Genomic DNA, 21,882 nt, shown 5'->3' on the forward strand with positions numbered 1-21,882 from the left:
TTAAATTACTAAATCAAGTAGAAACTTTCTTTTTATTGGCCAATATGTGCATTAAGAAAGAATGGCAGGATACACAAATACGAAGCTTAAAGGTGGTTATATTAGTCTACTGGAACAACTAGGGTTTTCTTTTTTCTGGTTATTTATATTTTTAAATTTCAGAAAAAGATGTATTACTCAGTAATGTAAAATTGATGAAAAGAAATACTGAAGAAAAAAATAAATATTAAAAGAATGAAATACAATAGTGCAGGCTTTTTAAGGAGTAAAACTTAAAAATATCCACCACATTTTCCACATACATAAATGTGCTACCATCATGCACATTTGAGTTTCTTTTGAGGTGTGATTCCTGGTTTCAACTATTTTCTTTTTATTTTTGGATTTATTCCTCCTCTCCTCTACTCCAACCTTATCACGCATCCAAGTAATTCATGTTAATAAACGAGTATGTATCCTTTTTCATCCTCTTTTCCATGTTCACGTAGTTATTCTGGAAATATCTAGGCATGGAGTTATATATATGCACAGATGGGGGGCAGTCATTGTTTGTTTTAGAAATATTAGATCACACTATATAATCATTTTGCATGTTGCTTTACTCCTCTTAGAATATCTTTTGGAAATCCCTGCAAATCAGCTGTATGGCACTAAACTCTCTTTTTAGGGGCTGCATGATACTGTGTGTTGTGAAAGTAACCAGTTATGTTGGCTGTTCCTCTAGGTTCTCAATTTTGGCACCTTGGGGATAGCTGTCAATTTCTGAAGACATTTGAGTTGTCAGCACCCGGGAGAGGAGTGATGCTGGTATCAAGTGGGTAGAGGCCAGGGATACTGCCAAGCATCACACAGTGCGCAGGGCAGCCGCACAACAATTAATTAGATCAACCAGAACATCACTAGTGTCCAGGCTGAGTCATCCATCAGGCACACTCTGATCTCAGGGTGTTTGGCACTGGCTGTCCCTAGGTCTGGAACACTCTTTCCTTAGGTACCTACCTGTATCACTCTCTCACTTCCGTCAAGTCATTTTTCGAATGGCATTTTCTCAGTGCAGCCTATTCTGACCAGCTTATTTAAATTGCCATCCTCCCCCAACCCATCCCCTGGCCTTCCCGATCCTACTTCCTCTATTCTTTCTTTCCTCTACTTCTAACAGGCCATATAAGTTATTTACTTATTATGTTTATTTATTATTGTTTCCCTCCATCTAGAATGTGAACTCCACTGTGGCAGTGATTTTTGTCTGTTTTATTCACTAATGTATCCCCAGGACCTAGAACAGTGCCTGGCACTTAATAGATGAATAAATAAAAGAACAAAGGAATGAATAAATGATTGTATGAATGATGCACGTTCATTTTATTTCTCATTTTTTTCAACTGTAAACAATGCTGACGTAAATATCCTTACACACATGTACTTATGTCTTGGTCCTTGTGTTTTCTATGTGGCCAGAATGCTTTCCAAACCAGAAAATTTCCCATAACCATTAATAAGTACCCTTCTGTTCCCCCCACTCCATCTCTCCATCATCTGTAAGTGGCTTTTGAAAATCTCTTCCCATCTGATTATTTTAATTTGCATTTTTCTGATGAGTTGTGAACTTGAGCATCATTTAATATATTTGTTGATTATTTGAATTCGATCATCTGTGAACTGGCTAGGCAAATCTTTCCTGGTTGTTAAAATTGCCATTTCTAATAAGTTTGTGAGAGTTATCTGTATATACAGTCTACCTGTAATATGTAAAGAAAAAAACTTCAAATCTATTATATGCCTGTTGATTTTGTTTATGAAATATTTAGAGCATAGCTATAATTTTATATCTGGGCTTTTGAAAGTTTGATACTGCCTTTAAATTGTACATAGTTTACCCTATGTTTTCTTGGTAAGAGTTTTATTATTTTAATTTGTTACATCTATATCTTTAATCCATCTGGAATATATGTTGTATATGAAATATATAGAAGAAAAACTGGAATTTAATTTCGTTTCCTTCCAGGTGGACAACCAGCTATGCCAGCATCATATTAAATAATACAACTTCTTCCCACTGAATTGGCCTTTGTTATACACTAAATCCTCCTAATTACTTACCTAAGTGTCTTGATTCTCTGTCCTGTTCCATTAACCTATAACATGGTGTATACTAATCTCATTTCTTTTAAGGAAAAAAAAACTTAATGAAAGGCAGAAAAAATACAACTTGACAGGTAGAAAGGAATAGAAATATTCAATCTGAAGCTGAATTAGGAAACAGCTTTAAAATAAGAATGAACATCCATGCTGTAATTGAACATCACGATATTTTCAATCTGTCTGGATTATATAAATGCTAAAATTACTGATCTCTTTTCACTGGACATAAAATGCCTGAGCCAATCTTGTATACCTTTTCTATGAAAACTTATTTTAACTCCATGTGTTCTTGTTCTTTTTCACTGTTCTATGCCTCAGTTTTTTTGAGGAGGTATTAGCTAGGGTTCTCCAGAGAAACAGAACCAATAGGGTGTTGTGTAAATATAGCAAGGCATTTATTATAGGAACTGGCTCATGTGATTATGGAGGCTGACAAGCCCCACATTTGCAGTGTGGGCCGGCAGGCTGGAGACCCAAGAAAGCCAACAGGGCAGATAAAGTCTGAAGGCAGGCTGTTGGTGAGTTACCTCTTGCTCAGGGAGGCTGGTCTTTTTCTTTCTATTCAGGTCTTCAATTGACTGGATGAGGCCCACCCACATTATGGAGGGTAATCTGCTCCAAGTTCACCAATTTAAATGTTAACCTCACCCAAAAACACCCTCCAAGTTGACACTTAAAATTCACCATCACAAATAAAATAAATAAAATAAATAAAATAAAATAAACTCTAGATCTTATCCCTAAGAAAAGTTTTGTCCCTAAGAAAAGTTATCACTGAAAAAAGTTATTTTTAATTCCTAAGAAAGTTAGATTCCTAAGAAAAGTGTTGAGTATCAGGCAAGATTTCAGGGTAAAAGTAAACAAGAATACAAGCTTCCTTCTACTCTGACTCTATTAATTGGAAAACCATTTAAGATTACATTGATCTCATGTCACAGGCAGGAAGCAAAACTTGTTCAGAGTTTGCTGATGCTCATTCTTTTTATCACCACTTACCTTTTAAATCTCTGCCCCTGTACTTCAGAGGGTCTGGAATGAAATTGGTGGCAAGCTAGCGATCATCATGGCAGCATGCCAACTGTACACCTTTGCCTACTGCATGCATTAATCTGAATGTTCCCTACTTGTCCCTGCCCCAATTGGGGACTTTAAGGCCACCCTTAGGGTAGGGTAAATAAAATCTGTGAGTCTCTTAAATAGAGTCATTGATTTCCTTGTTGTTGCAATATCAGTTCTAGGTCTATTAAATAATTCAGGCATTAAATGGAAGGAACTAACTCTCTTTTCATAAAGGATATTGAGCTCTACCCTTACAAAGACATAAGGAAGGTGCTCTGACATTCACTCAAATAGTTAAAGCAAATTTCCAGCCCAGTGAACTACATGGCCTGACAATCTCTACTGCATTTACCTGGTGTGTGATCAAGGTCTGGACTCAATGCTTCAGTAGGAATTCTGCTGCCAATGGCCCAATCCAAGTCATCTTGAGAGTCTTGAGTAAGACTGCAAGCTGTGGTCCAGCTTCCTGAAGTTATTTCAAAATTGCAGCTTCCTGTTGTGCTTGTATACTGGCCTAAGGAAACAAAAATATTAATGGAATGTTGTGGAAATCTATGTCACACTTGATATTATACTACATTTGTGATGATTTTAAATTAGTATTTGTATACTCTGTTAATTTAAAATTTTAAAGAACCAGGGTATTTGCACTCATTGGAAATATCAGTTGTACACTGAAACTTTTTTTTATCACAGGGTCTAGAAGCAGTGCATGAATACTGTCATTTAGCCATTAAGGATTTACATGGATCGACTAATAACATTTTAGATGATTGATAAAACTGTATCTACACATGAACAATGTACAAAACATTATGATAGTATAGATTATTCAGGTCAAATAAATCAATATCTTCAGTTGTCTGGATGTTTAACTCCATCCCTCTGTCTACTCTGGTGTTTGAACAGCATAGACCATTAGAGAGGAAAAGTCATTAACTAGAGAAAAGGTGCCTTTGGTAGAAGTAGTAAACCATATAGGATGCAAACCCTCTCAGCATTCCATACCCATCACCCACGTACAACATTTCAGAGCCAGTCACTAAATAATGAAAGAAGTTATCTTCCAAAAATGTTGATTCATAACTCATTAAAAAAATTAAGTTGTTCACAATGAGAAAAATTACTAGTAATAACTGACTGTCTACTACCTAGTCATCTGTGAAAAGTGCCTTCATAATACCCTGATACTGCTTTCATTTTTCTTTCTTTTTGCATAGCAGTTATTATTTTTGAGCATTCACTGTAAAAACTGTGTTATAGAGACAGAATGAATTATTGGATTGTTTAATCCGTATGAATCAACTGAGATTGTCATTGACTTTTTTTTAGAAAGATTAAGTTTGTATTATTTTTAACGTTTCTTCTCCAGATGGTTTCTTGTTCATAACTTTTTCTTAACATAAAACTATTATTAGCATATATAGAAACTTTGTCAGCAAGGAAAAACTTGCTGTTAAAATGGATGCCAAACATTTGGCAAAACAAAGCTTTAATGTTTTTATAGAAAATTTTCTGGATCTCTAAAGAGTATTTTCATAAAATCTCAGCATTTTACTTCTCTGGCATGATTGCACTTTATCCCTAAAAACTAGAATCGTTTTTAATTATATACATTTCTTTCATTCATTCTAGAGGACTTATGCTCCATTGGTTTTTATATACTTATTTATGGGCTCTGTATATCCTTTTTATGCCATGCTTATACATAGGTTTATACCATGCTTATATAATATGGATAAAAGTGAGGAATGTGGTTCTCCAGGTGTTTAGTTAACACAACTGCAAACATGTAGAATCTTCCAATGTTACAAACAAGACAGCCACTGTGTGTTTGTTAGAATGATGTCACACACAGGTTCTATAGTATTTCTGTGTAACTGACTCCCAGACACATAGGCTCTACAATAATTATTCTTTTTCTATTCTCTGTGACCACTCTTGTCCTTCCTCTTCCACCGTATTTAATATATGACTTTACTATTGACTCTAAAGATATCTACACAGTCAGGATTCATTCTCTTACATTTCAGCCTCTCTAACTCAAATTATATCACTTTTACTTTTCCCTTTTCTAGGGTTAACCTTGGTTTATGATCTCAATTGCTTACCAAACACTGTTATTAGCACTCCACAGCTGCATTTATTTCAAAGTTATACAACTTTTCCACATCTTTCAATCACACATTCTCTACTAATTCCTTTCTTATATTGCAGAGTTAGCTGGGGTGCCCCTCTTGTTAAAAAATTACATAATTAAAAAAAGTCTCACTCTATGTATCTTCACTCATTCTTTTGCATAGCCTTTCATACTTTTGTGCAGATGACCTACAAATCTACAGCTACAATGAAATGCAGGTGTTTATCTACAAATGTTTGTTGAACATTCCACTTGGAAAATGCAATTATCATCTCAAAACCAACAAGCCTAAAATGAACTCATCATTTATCCTTCCAAATGGGTTCTTCTCTCTGAGATTATTGATTAATTTCATAGCATGAATCTTCTCTCTCTTTCTAAAGGTTCAAACTATGAAGTTATCTTTGACTCTGCATTCTTTATTTCCATATCTAATCTATCACCAACACCTATAGATTCTCCCTTCGAGAACTTGTTTAGTTCATTCCTTTCTTTGCAGCTCCATAGTTCCTGTTCCAGCTCCATTGGTTCAAGCCCCTGGTTTATGTTAAGAGCCTCTTTCTTTAGTGTAGCCTTCACCCTATCAACCTTATACACCCAAACCACATTATTAATCTTTAAGACTGCTCTCATGTTATTTCCCTTGCTCGAAATATTCAGGTGTTCACATTATTTGAAAATGCCCTCAAAACCTCTAGCCTTGAATACAACAACCTTTCTGTTGATGCAATGCTTCTTTAGGCTGAAATCTGTCTTGTCTCCAAAACTGCCTCTACTTCAATGAAATTTTTCAGAAAAATTTCTTTTGAATACAACTGACTTTTTTCAACTTTTATGTTGAAGTACTTCTCTCTCTCTCTCTTTTTTTGCATACGCTCTCTAGCAATTCGATGCTCATTTGTCAGTCCTTCCTTCCCTCTCTTGGTCAGGACAGAACTGCAGTTTTGTCGAGGAATTCACCTTCTTTCACTCAGATATTTGTTTGAAGAGTGAAACGGACCCCTGTAACTCCAGAGGCGGCTCATGGTTTATCTAAGCAATCATGATGCGATGTTCAAACTTCCCTTGTCTTGACTGGTTTAAGATAGTCTTGGGATGCTTTTCTAAACAATGAGACTTACTAGGGAAGAGCCACCTAGGAAAAGCTTTCTTTATTCTTAAAAATAAATCAAAAGGAAGAAAACCTATTAGTCCTTTCTCAGGATATCATTGCAAAGATGCGATGCTTGGGACTAAAGAGATTCTATGGGGAGCTGACTTTATAAGAAAATCCATTATCTGAACATGGCAGAACATAAAGAATAAAGGAGGGCATATAGTTCTATACGTTTGATGACAAAAGTTACTAAATTAACTAACTCTAGAGCTCCCTTGCTTTTGGACTTCTTGCTATTTGAGATAATACATTTTCCTTATTGTCTGTATCAGTTAGGGGTGCATTTAGTTTCAAGTAACTGAAAACCCAAATAATAGTACCTTAAACAGCTACTATTCATTTATCTCAATTAACAATATGTCAGGAAGGTGTCAGTTTAAGGTTGGCATTGTGACTGTGGTTCAAGTGTGTAGTTGTGAAGCACATATTTTCCAGCTTTCCTTTCTGTCATCTTGCCATCCTCATGCTCATTCATGGTTGCAAGATGATGCTGCACCTTCCAGCATTGAAAAATTCAATTATTCAAGGCATTGAAAGGAATGGGAAGAGGAAAGAAGAAAAAGCGTTTTCCTATTCTGGTGCTTTTTCTTTTTGAAAGGGGTACCTTCCCCAAATTCCCACATATATCTCATGGGCGGGCAAGTGCTCACGGGCGGCTACAAAGAAGTTTGGAGAAGATGCTACCTGTGGCTGGTCATAATGTTGCCCTGGATAAAACTGCAGTTCTGTTTCTAAGGAACAAAAAGAAATGGATAGGCAACAAGCAGGGACTGCTATGATGTCTACACCTGTCAAGGTTGGAATTTCTGTTACAAGTGTATTAATTAATGTATCTTCTCCATTCCATCTAGCAAATAATACTCTTTCTTGAATGTCCAACTTATGTACTAGCTTTCTCTTTCCAGATCATGTCAGTTCTCAGGGTCTGTGTGTGTGTTTTATAATAGTAATCATAGTTATTACTATTCGTCTGGCAACTTATTACTTCTTTATTTTGCGCTGCCACCTTAATTGTTGTTTACTATTGAACTACTGTAAACATTTCCATGTGATCAGGTATTACTATTGAACTGCATTATATAAGCCGTGATTCCATACTAATTACTGAATGATAGGTAATATGAAGACTTTGTAATATTAATATTTCTTGACGATTAATATGTATCAATATTTTCAAAATGGCTACTGCTTTAGAAAAAACATTTTCCAAATTGTGATCTTTATTATGATCCCTTGAATGGATTCAAAGTATTACTAACACTGTTTTAAACGACTGGCATTTTTCCACTGGTACAATATTCAGCCATATTGTTGTAGGTCAGTATAAATATTAATCAACTCAGTTATATTAAAGAGATGGCTCCGTAATTAATTATTTTTAATTCTCACATCCACATAGCAACCTTATTTTGCCATACCATGATATATAACATAGAACTATTAAACAGTTTCTCCTCATTGTGAAATGCCTTTTTGGAAAGCTGCACTGAGAAGAATTTTGGAGAATCTGGGTACAGTGGGGAAGAGTGACATGACTGACTAATGATGTTTATCACTGTTAAAATGCAGGAGAGAAAGTATCCGTCCCATCCTGTACATCCCTAGCCTAGATTACAAGGCACACTTACTACATGTTTTAGGTAATAATTTCCTCCATGAAAAAAAGAGCATATTTTCTAACTTAACTGTTTCTTTTAAAAAGAATTGATCTTATTTGTTATCAACCATGCATTTTTGCAACAAGAGGTAGCGATGCAAAAGAAGATTTTATCTTTGCTCATAACCTAAGGTAAGAATTTAGTCATGAGGAATAGCTGCATTTATTGTCTGATAAGTATAAAGGACATGTAAATAAGGCATTCACAATGACTGACAAATTTTAAGAGAATATAAAAATAATGGCATGGAAGAAGCTAACATTAATCCTGAAAGACTGAACAAATATATTCTTTACATTATTTCATTTAATTCTCAAAGCACTCTGTATGTTATTATATGTACTATATAGATAAGGAAATTGAGCCTCTGAAAATTTAGATAATTGCCCAACAAATGATGGTCAAAGTCAAAATGAAGACTTCAGTTTAATAACCCAAAGGTCAATTGTTTCCTTATATTTCTCCAAAGGTCACTTTGAAAATGTTGTAATTTATTCCATTATCCATGATAGATTCTCTGCCTGCAGGAATCCAGCCCTGTTGCCTCCAATATATCCAAAAGACCATCAATATAAAATATTGATGGAGTCAATTTGCAGCATCAATAAGTCACCTGTATATTTCTGTGTGCTGTGCAATGTTCCTTTTGGAGATGAACAAAATCTATCAAGAAGTTTTAAGAAAAGTGACTATTTCATTTGTCAACATATTGCTTTTATTTTAAAAAATTCAAATACTTCTTGCAGTTGTCCATCAAAGTCATGGGTCACACTAACAGACATGGATATGTAATTGACTTCAGTTTCTGATCATCAAAACTGCCTTTGTGTGTTTTCTATCAATACCTCAAATAGCTGTGGGAAAAAATACAAATCATATAAGGTACTCTGAGCAGACAAATGAGTGAAGCAAAAAGAACATGGGCAGCATTCACATTTGAAAAACCAAAACACCTGTAACTCTTTCTGATGTTTTTAGGTCTATTTTCATACTTCATATACAGATGTACATACACACACACACACATATTTTTCTTCATATGTACTCCCCACATAAGCTGTGATAACCTTACTCCTGATAGCACTTGTTACACTTAAAAAATAATCAGGAATCTTTTCATTTACTAGCTACCTTTTCAAAAAGCGAAGAACATTATATTTAATGCATTTTTCCCTCTAGGTTTTTTTTCCACAGTAGAAAGTGAATTTCTGAAGCCTAACACAATGTCTTGTTCATTTTTATATACCCAATGTTTAGAAAGTTGTTCCTAGCCCTACTAGGAATAGGAATAAACAGAAGAGTATAATTTTTATATAAACATTTTCAATATATGTACCTTTTTACATGAGAGGAAGATATTTACTGTCTATAATAAGTTTTCTATATGCATGTGATAGCTGTCCTTCTCACCCCACTGGTATGTATGTCAGTGCCATCATATTCAAGTTATTTTTTCTTTAGAACCTTCATAAATCTGGCCAAGTTTTTAATGTTTTACTGGTGATTATTAAATGCTCTATTTGTTATGTCTTGTGGGGGAAATGGTGATTTCAAAATGCTTCAGATCATTGTTTTAGAACTCCATTGAAATCAATTCCTAACAGTCAATATAAAAAAAAATATTTTTTTGGTGCACTTAAAAGAAGCTAGAAATAACACTAGAAAGTATTATTTAATGTATTATAAATTTCATTTGAGAATATATATATTATAAAGGAAATGAATATTTTATGAAATTAAGATTATAATACTGTTGTATTCAAAATACAGTTTAAAAAAGTGCCAATCACTTTCACTTTCTTCTTTGCTTGACTTAAAACTAAAAGATGGGATGAATGTTGAGGATAATATGCTAAGTAAAATAAGCCAGTCACAAAAAGACAAACACTGTGATTCCACTTAGAGGCACCTAGAGTTGTCAAATGCATAGAAACAGAAAGTAGAATGGTGGTTGTCAGGGGCTGGGGGTGGGGAGAATAGAGGGTTATTGTTTAATTGGTACAGAGTTTCAATTTTTCAAGATAAAAAAAGTTCTGGATATGGATTCTGGATGCCCTCTAAGGGAAAAACTTTTCTGATGACACTTACGCAAGCTGGCATAAGTGTGAAGCTGTGGTGTTGGCTGCACAACGATGCAAATATACTTAATGCCACTGAGCTGTACAGTTAAAAAGGTTAGAATAGTAAATTTTATGTTATGCATATTTTATATATACTTTACCACAATTAAAAAAATAGCGAATTCAAGAAAGAGAAATGAACACTTCAGAAGCAAACATCCGGAGGAATAAAAATAACACTGAGCTAAAAATAAACATTTAAACGTGCCTTGTGTAGTACGCCTTCCCTGTGCATGTGTGATATTTTCCCACTGAGAAATGGAGTCTATTCCCTTCCTCTCTTTGAATTTAGGGTAGACTTTGTTATTTGAATAACCATTAGGAAGAGCCAGGAGGGACATTCTGGAACTTCTGAGGCTAAGTCATACAAACTCTTTGCTATTTTTCCTCAGGCTCTTGGAATGTTTGCTCTTGCAACTTTCTGTGAATGAAGCATGTTGCCTGCCATGTCAGTAAACAAAGGACACTGTAGCCATCAGCCACTGCCCGCCACACCCCCGCATGGTGAGCCCTGAGGGAACTCAGGGTAGAAACAACAGGATGCCCGCCATCAAGCCCTCAGCCACTGCAGTGCCCGCAACAGTGCACCCTGAGGGGATTTAGGATGGGAAAAACCTGGATGCTGGCCCTAGATCGCTAAGGTGTATAGCAAAGGAATGACTTCACTGAGTGCAGGCTCTTGCATCTTCCCAAACACAGAAAGGCACTAAATTCCTTAACTTGAGCTATCTGGTCTTCTTTAATTAACAGTAATCTTTTGATGTTTGGGCTCCCCGGTCTTTGTTGCAAAACTCCTGTATATCCTGGCTCCCCCACTACCTCTTGGGAGCAGTCCCTCAGAGGGATCTGAGAGGCTGCCTCTTGGGCTTAAGTCCTCAGAAAGTCTGCCAATAAAACATACTTCTTAACTTTTAGGTTGTGCATTCTTTTTTTTTTTTTTTTTGCGGTACACGGGCCTCTGACTGTTGTGGCCTCTCCCGTTGCGGAGCACAGGCTCCAGACGCGCAGGCTCAGCGGCCATGGCTCACGGGCCCAGCCACTCCGCAGCATGTGGGATCTTCCCGGACCGGGGCACAAACCCATGTCCCCTGCATCGGCAGGCGGACCCTCAACCACTGCGCCACCAGGGAAGCCCAGGTTGTGCATTCTTTTACAGTCGACACATGGTAAAAGCCAACCCCATGTAAGATGTCTGACTAACCTGTGATAGCCCAAGCCACAGGGGTTGCCCTGGAGGTTGATTCCATGTTGACCCAGACAGAGAAACCAAAGAGTACACATGTGCCAAACATGTAGGGGATAAAGGCATCTTGGAAGTGATCCTCCAGGTCCAGCTGTACCAGTTTGAGCCATGTGGATCAGAGACAAGCTGCCTAGCTGATTCCTTCCTGAATGAATGATCCACAAAATTGCAAGCAAAATGAAACTTGTTTAGGCCAATAACTTTTAGGGTAGTTTGTTATGCTGCAAACATTAACAGCAACAGGCAGCCTGTATGGTATCAAGATTCCATATGAATGCTCATCAGTAAGCTTTATGAAAAAAAATTCTTTGGATTTAAATATGTGTTCATATTTAAAAATTACACACTTGGCTTTATACATGAATTTAAAAATCATTTGAATTAAAGTTTGAATAAAAAAACCAAAGTGGTTCTTGTATTCCTCTTTTTCCAGGGCAATGTAATTATTAAAACTAATCATTAAACTAGTATTTATTCAAAGTGTTCTTTTTTCACCTCATCTATAAAATCAGTCATTTTTTGGGAAAAAGGAATGGAATCAGTAATGAGAACTGATGAAGAAATGCAGGCTCTGCTAGTTCAGTTTCTGACAATTTTAACCCTGACTCTGCATACAGTTCTATATAATGACATGATGGGAAATTTTTGTAACATGATTTGCTATAGATTTGTTGCAGTTTTTAGTCTGGGGGTAAAAAGGATGGAAGGGCTTCCATTTAAATATCTGCATAGAGAAGTTGGCAAAATGTTTTGTCTATTCTAAATCTACTCTGGTGCATGAAAAGAACATTTCTTCTCAGTCATCAATGCGAATAAGTTACTCTGCTAATAAAGTGAAAATCTGTGCTGAACTGGCAGCATTAGAACAGACAAATACACTTACCACAGTGAGCTTCATCAGACCTATCAGAGCAGTCTGGTTGATAGTCACAGACCAGGTGGGATGCAATACACTTCTTGTTGTGGCACAAGAAATCAGTGGCTTCTGGGCAAATCTCAGAAGTCTCTCCCACTGGGGGGAAAACAAAAAAAACACAAACATCATTTGGTAATACTTTCATCAAATTTGAATACTCCTTTTAGTTCCCGCACTATTAGATAAGTTAAAGATTTTAATTGTTGTCCAAGGTAGACTTGTAGACAACTCCCCATCTCTCAGTCCCACCTGGAACTGTTCAGCAAGTAACATAGATTGTACTTCCAAAATATTTTTTAATCAGTCAAGGGCTGACCATCATCTATTACATAAACCCAAATTCCCAATCAAGGCATTAAAAATATTTTGGTTTTTGGCTCCAGCTTAGTTTTCTAGGCTCATTTTCTGCAACTCTTCTCTTAAGCACCTGCAGGTAAACTATATCCTAGGACTGAGGGCTTCACAAATATGCCACTTGGTCTGCATTTTACCACGTGTTCACAAATGCTGCTTCCTTTACCTGTACTGACTATTCATTCCCTCTTGTGGTCTTGGTGGTCTGTTCAACCTTGGGACTCAAGGAAACAACTTCTCTCTCTACCCTTGTCTTGCCTTCCTCTTTGCCATCCAAGCCTCTCGTTGGACACTCCCTATTTCATGCTGCCTAAGGATACTTTTATTCCTATATTAAATGCCTACCACCTCGTATAAGAGGTGTTTACACTTCTGGCTGTCCTCCCAGACTCTAAGCTCCTTTGACACAGGAGTTTTTGCTGTGTTTTCTTGGGTCTAACACAGCACCTAATATACAATTTGTGCTTTATAAATGCTGGTTATAATAACTGAAGGCATAATGGTTTCATCTAAAAGGGGCTTAGAAAAGCCAATTGACATAGAATTTTCAAAGCAATTCACATGTTGCCATATCATTTCAACTGATATGAAGTCTAATGATAATATTTTATAGCTTCAAAGTGATATACATTAAAGGTCTGAAACTATCAAATTCAACAAATTAAATAAAACTCAGCAATTCCTTTGTTACATAGATTAGTATGGGTTCAGGATAGTGTGTCTGCAGTGGGGGTAGGTTACTCAAGGTTAGGGAGTATTTTCATGAAGGAAAATAGTAAAACTCTACAGATTTCATTAAAGTGCATTTCCATAGTCTTTCCATAGTCATCCCCATAATACAATAGCTAAAACCTCAACATTTTCCAGAAATAATTTACCAGTGAAATGTAGTCTCCATACAAAGATTGAGAGAGGGCATCTAAAAGAACAGCCAATATTTATTAGATCATGGGTATCAGTAAGGTGAAGAATTAAAGGTTGTGTTCTTTGAGTGATTTAGAAACTTTGCCACAATGTTTTAATTAACACTAGTGAGAATTTACAGTTAACCCAGAGAACCATGTGGACATTGTTTAGTATGCAAGTATATGCATTGGAGATTATTTTTCTATGCCATAGGCTGTGGAGTCATAAAATTACTCCACAGAGGATATGAGTTTTGACTTATAATCTAAATAATTGGTTCTTTAGTTAAAAAAAAAAGATTGAAATAGACTCCATCTCTAAATGAGGCTTATTACCTTAACAATATAGAATAGAAAAAACATGAAGAGGAATCAAGTCAATGCTTTGAATTATAGTAAACTGAGCATAAACCAGAGTATCTATGGTATATGGGTTGCACAGATTAAAAATAAAAAGAGACTGTAATTCTAAGAAAAGTAGATCTTCTTTAAGACAAGAATATAGTCAGTCAGACTGCTGTTATCAAAAACAGCATGGTAAATAGAAGAGGAACATAATTTTAGTGAGAATGTCTTGCATGTGTTTAGCCATTTTCAATTTCTTCATTTAGCCAAAATGATAAAGGCAGTACTTATTAACCTGGTCAACAAATATATGAAATGAAACATAATCTCACATATACTATAGTTAATGATATGAGAATGGAAAGAGCATTGGTGCTCATAAGAGCGAGTTGAAGATGAGCTGGCTGGCAGAATACGGCACATGAAACAGACTAAATATTTATTTTAGCTTAAAAAATAAAGGTTGACAGAGCCCAAAAGACCTAAAACATGATAAATGGAAAAACCCTAGGAAGAAGAAAATGCTGCAAAATAATGTAGCCATAAGAATCGAATATTTAATCCACTAAAAGCACAAGGAACATATAGGACTAATCCACTGTGGATTTGAATACATTGTCCCCAAAGTTAAAATGACGTCCACTGAAAACTCACATTATTCTTCTTTGAAATAGACTTTACAGTAGAGAAATCCTTGCCCATATAAATTTGAATTTGGATTAAAACAGTTTTGTGCACAGGATTCATTACATAGAATTAGATAGAATCATTCTACAGATTATATTTGTGGGTACACACTTGTTTTATCATCTCCTTCAAGTGATGATATTCAGTATGCTCTGGCATTTCAGACTAAATTTCACGTGGGCACACATTTTTGGCACCTTTATTTCTCATGCAGAATATTACCACATGAAGGACATAAAAGACGTGATGGCGATGGCCAGACTCCCCCTCACTGAAGACCATGTTATTCAGGCTCCTTAGGCTGAAGGAGACTGAATAACCGTGACCATGTCATGCTTCCTTAGACTTCTCTTCACTGTGACAGTTTCTCAGATTTTCCTTGTTTTTGATAACTTTTACAATTTGGACAGTACTGGTCAAGTATTTTGTAGGATTTCTATTGGAATTTGATTTTCCCCCTTATAATTTAGGTAGGATTGTGGATTTAGGGGAGGAAGACTACAGAAGTAAAGTGTTAGTTTCATCATGTCATGACCAGGGCACGTGCTATGACACAACTTGTCACCGTTCATGTTGACCTTGTCTACCTGGCTGATGTAGTTCTTGTCATATTTCTCCACTTTAAAGTTACTTTCTTTTTTCTTTTATCTATCCCTTTAAATACAATATTTCTTTGGAAGGAAGTCACTGTGTGCAGACCACATAGTGGAGTGGAGATCTATGCTTCCCTCCTTGAGGGTAGAGAATCTACATAAATTAGTGTTCTTACATATGGGAGATTGGTCTTTTCTCTCCCATTTATATATTTATTTAGTAATTTATATCAATATGGACTCAAGGATATTTATTTTACAATCTGAGTCATAATACAATGCTATTTTATTTTTTTATTGCTCAAATTGGCAAAGGGGAGCTCTTTCAGTTGGCTTCTATGTCCCTTTGACATACTACCATCAATGTAGCCTTTTTTTTATTTCTGCACACTGCTTTCGGTTCTAACACCATAAGTTGCTTTAGCCTTACCTTACCAGCCCAGTCCTAGAATCAGCCATCAGCCATTTCTCCAAGCAGCCCTGGTTCCTTTTATTGGAGAATGCTGTCAGAAACCAAAATCTGGGTACTAGGTTGCCTCCTGCTACTGGGGTGTCATTGTTTCTATGCTATGATAACTTGAGGAGTCATGCCATGTTTCAATTACAGAAAATGATCAATTTTATTTCTTCAAGTACTATCTTGCCCTAAGTCTCTGTTTTCTATTTCTGGAACTTTCTTTTTTTTTTTTTTTAACATCTTTATTGGAGTATAAGAGCTTTACAATGGTGTGTTACTTTCTGCTTTATAACAAAGTGTATCAGCTATACATATACATATATCCCCATATCTCCTCCCTCTTGCATCTCCCTCCCACCCTCCCTATCCCACCCCTCTAGGTGGTCACAAAGCACCGAGCTGATCTCCCTGTGCTATGCAGTTGCTATTAGAAGTTTTAGATTCACTTATGCTATCTTCAATGTCTCAATTTCTGTTCATATTTTTTTTTCTCTTTACCTTGCTGTATTGCATTTTGGTGAGTAAGCTCACGCTTATTTGAGGATTTATCCTTCAACTGTGCCTCTAATCTGTTTGTTTAACTTTTCCATTGATATTTATTTTCAGCTATAATTTCTGGAAGTGAAATTTAATTATTTTATTTAGTATCCTGCCTATTTTATTTTATGCTTTCCTTTTTCTGTATTATGATCCCAATAGCATGTGGTCCCAACAGCATAAATTTACACTGGCTTCATGCATTATCCTTGAATTTTCAGTGGTTCTAGAAATTTTAATATTAATGTGTTTTGTTTTTTGGGTTTTTTTTGCGGTACGCGGGCTTCTCACTGCTGTGGCCTCTCCCGTTGCGGAGCACAGGCTCCGGACGTGCAGGCTCAGTGGCCATGGCTCACGGGCCCAGCTGCTCCATGGCATGTGGGACCTTCCCGGACCGGGGCATGAATCCACGTCCCCTGCATCGGCAGGCGGACTCTCAACCACTGCGCCACCAGGGAAGCCCTGATGTGTTATTTTTGAGTTCTCATTCTCACAGCGTGTACCATCCTATATGTGCTGTGGCACAAGGTTTAGGGTTTTGGTTTCATGCTGGTAGCTCCTGTTCTGTTCATTTATTTTTCTTTAATTTTTTCCAAGTCCCTGGACAGACAACAAATTTCTCTGGGCTTTCTCTGGAAAGGACCAGGCTTTATGCAAGGGTACATGTCTAGCTCTCCTATTCTGATATAGGGTTAAAACTTCCAGTCTCCAGATACCATTTTCTATGTCCAGGTTCCTAAGTCCTTTAAGCCACTAGGAAGTTAGCTTCCATCTATGGTCTATGTTTGAGTCCCCTCTTTGGTTCTGGAACTGGTATATTTTCTTTTCTTTTTCAAATTTCAGTTTGGAGTATTAATAAGTGCTTTTTAAAGATATTTTTATATGTTTGTAGTGAGTGGGAAGCACACCCTATGATGTGATTTTGTTAATTTTTCTGTAGTCTAATTTTCAATATAAATTTAATATTTAAAAACTGTTAAAACTTTATATCATGAATTCTAAAAATAATCTCAAGAAGTCCCATAAAACAATTTTCTCCAAGTCATGCTCCTTATTATAAAAAGAAACCCTCTGAAATTGGCATATATCATTTTCTTTATCTTGTGTTCCTATAAAGGTAAACATATATGAATGTTTGAGTGCATTCATTGAAACAGAAACATAAAGATATATTTGTAGTGGCTAGAAGAGGGAACTTTTTCATAAACATAGTTTCTTTTTGTTTGTTAATATATACATCTTCCTTGTCATTTATCTGTTTTAACTTGTTAATAAATTATCTTTGGATAGTTTTTATTGTAGGTATGCTTCAAAAGTTTTATCATTCTAAGTAAAAGTTTCCCTCTAGTTAAAGCTGGTAATACTGGACAGTAAATATTGATTACTAGTGGAAAGTCAAAATATGTGTGGCCAATGTATTGATCTGAACCTCCATTCTCATGAAAGCTCTGTAACCTTAGGTAACTCATTTACTATCAATCTCTAAATGAAAACAATGGTAATCACTCTCTCATACAAAGTACTATACCTTTAAATCTAGTGACATCATCCATTTAGTATCTTTACTTATTCATCCTAGAAACATATATTGAACAGTTGTCAGACACCATGGTGGATAGTTCTTACCATCAAAGAATTTATATTCTGGTAGTGAAAACTTATGTGTAAAACAGGCTGTTTAGTGCTGCAATGGAAGATATTTAATGGCTTGCTGTCAGAGGACAATAAAATGTAGCCCTAGTTTGCACTGGTGTGTTAATAAATATTTAATACATTTATTCAGTGCTGACCTTTCAAAATGCATATCGTCTCAGCTTGTCATGTAGCCAATTAGAAAAAGAGGCCAGACCACTCAACTGAGAAGCAGGTCCTTTATAAAACTCCATTCATTTCAGTTTCCTTATCAAGTACATTTGGCCACATGTTGCAAATATGGAAGATTCAATGTTATCTGAAGAATAACACTTGGGTAAAAAAAAAAAAAAAAGAAGGAAATAGGCTCAAGAAAAAAATATTTTGGGAAAGTTCACACACCTGAAATCTTCCTTCACAGATGAACTGCTTATTTCACCTGACGTCTCTCTTGTTCTAGAAATAGGATCAGGGGCAAGTTTGCAAATAAAAGGAAATCTCAACACTGCTGATGACTACATATCTCATGACCAGGATTTTTAAATGTCCAGAAAACAACAATAAATACCTTTCATATTTTCTATTCAGGGTGAGCTTATGTTAGAAAAATTGCTAGGTTTCAAGAAGGTCACTGCACATATCAGACAACTGAGAGCAACACATCTGAATGTGTAACCTCTGTGAGCTCAGTGACAGCAAAGTTCAGTTTGTGCCAAAATTATCAGAAGTGTTATCAGAGTTACTGGACCATGTCTTAGAGGATAGCAAGAGCTTAGGAAAATATAAAAAATGCAAACCCACTTGTGCTACACAGAGGCAAGGTGTATACGAAGTGGAAAATATCTTAAAGATCAATTTTTCAGCTTTTTAAGCAAAAAGGTGACTTTATAAACTGATTCTATATTTGTTTGAAAGAAAATTATATATGTCAACCTCTCTTTTCAGACATGCAACTCAGATTTTTATCTTTAGCTTTTTTTAGATATGGATATATTTTAAATATCTAGTTTTCTAAATCTTTAATTTAAAGGTTTAGACAAAAAACCTTTTTAGAAGGTTTATAATGAAGGAAAAGGAAATAATAAGAAAATAAAGCAAAATCAACAACAAAACTCAGAAGTAATGTATTTGACAATGACCAGTATGCTTTTCCTCTTGAAGAAGCATTTTTAGTGGGTTAGTGATTCAAAAGTCCTCATCTATCCCTCATCTCTTTTCAGGTCCTAATGCTCCATTAAAAGAACCCTTGCTTCATTTTCTGGTAATTTCCTAACTACCATTTTCAAAGAAATGTTGACCCTTTCCATTCTGGATTTTACTTCTGCATCTGATATATCAAAAATGTCTTCCTTTCTGTGACCCTCAATTCCTTTAGCTCCTGGCCACCATATTCCTACTACTCCATCACATCTTAACCTTCCTTCTCTCTCTTGGCTCTTGTTCCAGTCCAGGCCTTTAATGCCAATGCAGCAAATTGTGACCCTTTGTTCTTCTTTGGGCATCATATTTACTGTCATGATTTTACCTGACATCTAGGGGTTGATGACCTGATATCTACAACCCAATCTGTCCCTTTTCCTGAGTTTAGTCGCTTAGGATACATTTCCTGCTGGATTTATCTATAACGTATCAGACACACTAAATGTGACCAAAAAATGCACTTTCTTCTCTCGTTTTGCCTCCTACTTTATCTTCCTCTACTTCTTGACTCACATTAAACCTCACAATGCTCATCTGTGGATGGTCCACAAAAGCAAAACATCTTTTCTCACCTACTTTGGTCCTTACTCTTGTTTTTACACCTTCATCCTGTCTCATCCGTGGGGTGGAGATGGCTGGCTGTTTACAACATATACCTTCAAATTTCTACAGCAGACAGTTGTTGCTGGGTAGCAGCTGCTCAGCCAGGCACTTGACTTCTCAACACCATATGCAACCAGGTGGGGCCACAAGGGTGAGTTCTAGCCAGTGGAGTGTGAGTGGAGGTGATACCACTTCCAGGCAAAGCCACACAAACTTCCACCCACAGCTCATCACGTTCTTTTCCTCTGTCGGTTGGATAGAAACAATGTGATGTTCACTAGGGTGGACCTTGAAGGTCAGAGATTAAAGATCTGCTTGGGTCCCTGAATAAATGCATGAGAAGAGTGGTCCCCCTAATCTGTTCACCTGTTAACTACTGCAAGTTGAATAAGAAATGAACTTGAACTGTGATCTAGCTGTAGCCTCCCCTACTATAACTGGTATACAATGAGGATGATTCTGTTGATGAATATGGTGGCTCTGACTCTTAAGGAGACTAGATTGCATGTCTCATCCTGTTTAAGAACATTACATATATAAAATCATTTAATTCCAAAGATAGCTCCACGAAACAGGTACTATAATTTTTTGTCTTATTAAAATTACTGAAGTCACACAACCACTTCATAGCAAAGCCAGAAGTCATGCTTTGACTACAGCCTTTACTCTTAACCAAAAAACCCCATTCCGCCTCTCATCCTGCTCAAATACCCAATCCCATAAGCCATAAGTTAAGTGTTACTCTTTCCAAGTCCCATTTATCCATCCAGCTCTGTTGGTGCTCTGGATAATATCAATTATAGCACGTGGTATTGAAATACTGTACACTGATATATTTCCTGGTGGATTTATCCACTATACAACAGAAAACTAGACATGTTTCTTCTGGAAAAAAAAGGAAAGAGTCCTTAAAGGAAGGAACTATATTGTATTCATTACTATATCCCTAATACATAGCACAGATCCCAGGGACCTTTTGGTGATTAAGTAACATTTGCTGAACTGTGTTTAAATTTGTAAAATTGCCTGGAATTTACCACTACAATCAGAATAGGTGGTTAATTAAACATAAAATTAATTCTAAACATGCTATGAGTACTAAGGATTAAGAATTACGTTTACTGAATTTAAACTATATTGGGCAAAATCATTCCTATAGAACTTCACAGTTAAAAATGGTTATAAGAAAACTGTCAACGCTTGAAAACTGTTTAGAGGATAAATAGGCTGCAGGATAACTATTGTCACTGCCTAAGATAATTTCTGAGATGTAATATATACTGTGAGCTTGATAGTCTATATAAGCACAGGTAATGATGAAATTTATTGGTTTCTACACAGACAAGTAGGCCCATGGTGTGTGATGACACGAGATAAAGCAAAGATAATATAAAGAGAAGTGAGGCACAGGAACCTGGAGTATTGAGACAATAAATACTCTTTGAGGAAGACTACTTTGGTGTGAGACATAAAATTGTAAGGAAAGAAAAAAACTCACCCAAGGAAATTGTAATCATCATTCACAAGGGGCCTTTTATTAAGGATGTCTGTCTACATGCTGGATTCCAACTCTAGCTTGAAGAAGACCCATAATGGATGGAATATGTCATCTGTTTAGACCTAATTAAAATTTTCTAATTGCTGTATTAAGAGGAGAGTACACACTTTGCTCAAGTTTATCTCCATTTCACTGTAGATGAGGTGTAAGAGGAAATTTGCACATCAAAGCACCAATGTCATATATATCTGATAGAAAATGGCACAGAAGGCAAATACAATTGCTTATTTAGCTTTTGTCTCAGAATACTAGTGTTTTTCCTTTGCTCAGGTAACTTTTGCATAGAAATTATATGGAAGTACTTGCTGATTTGCTCGAAATATTAATACATAGTAGGGGTACATGCTTATTTAAATATATTTTATAATAAATAGTTGATTCATTTGGACCAAATTGAAAACAACTATTTTTACACATCTTACTACCCAAGTCAGTAATTATCATGTGTGTTTGCTTCTTGTTCTCCTACACCTACTATGGAGTGACAGAATAATCATTAAATTGAGAGGCAATAAGCTGTATTTCTGTTCCCACAGTGTCAAACCTCCAAGTAAGCTGGAATGAAATCATTTAAACA

At 36.0% G+C, this 21,882-nt stretch overlaps 1 protein-coding gene across 1 annotated transcript in view; it reads right to left on the bottom strand.

Moving 5' to 3' along the window:
- Window positions 1–21,882, bottom strand: part of MALRD1 (MAM and LDL receptor class A domain containing 1) — a gene marked incomplete at both ends in the record, with an annotated part of 598,196 nt that overhangs the window by 167,385 nt on the left and 408,929 nt on the right. Inside the window, 2 exons of the mRNA XM_082619568.1 lie at window positions 3,554–3,715; window positions 12,402–12,530. Of these exons, the coding sequence (XP_082475694.1) occupies window positions 3,554–3,715; window positions 12,402–12,530 (291 nt within the window). The remainder of the gene's footprint in view (window positions 1–3,553; window positions 3,716–12,401; window positions 12,531–21,882) is intronic.

This window comes from Mesoplodon mirus, assembly GCF_964341445.2.
Source record: "Mesoplodon mirus genome assembly, chromosome: 4".
Lineage (NCBI taxonomy): Eukaryota > Metazoa > Chordata > Mammalia > Artiodactyla > Ziphiidae > Mesoplodon > Mesoplodon mirus.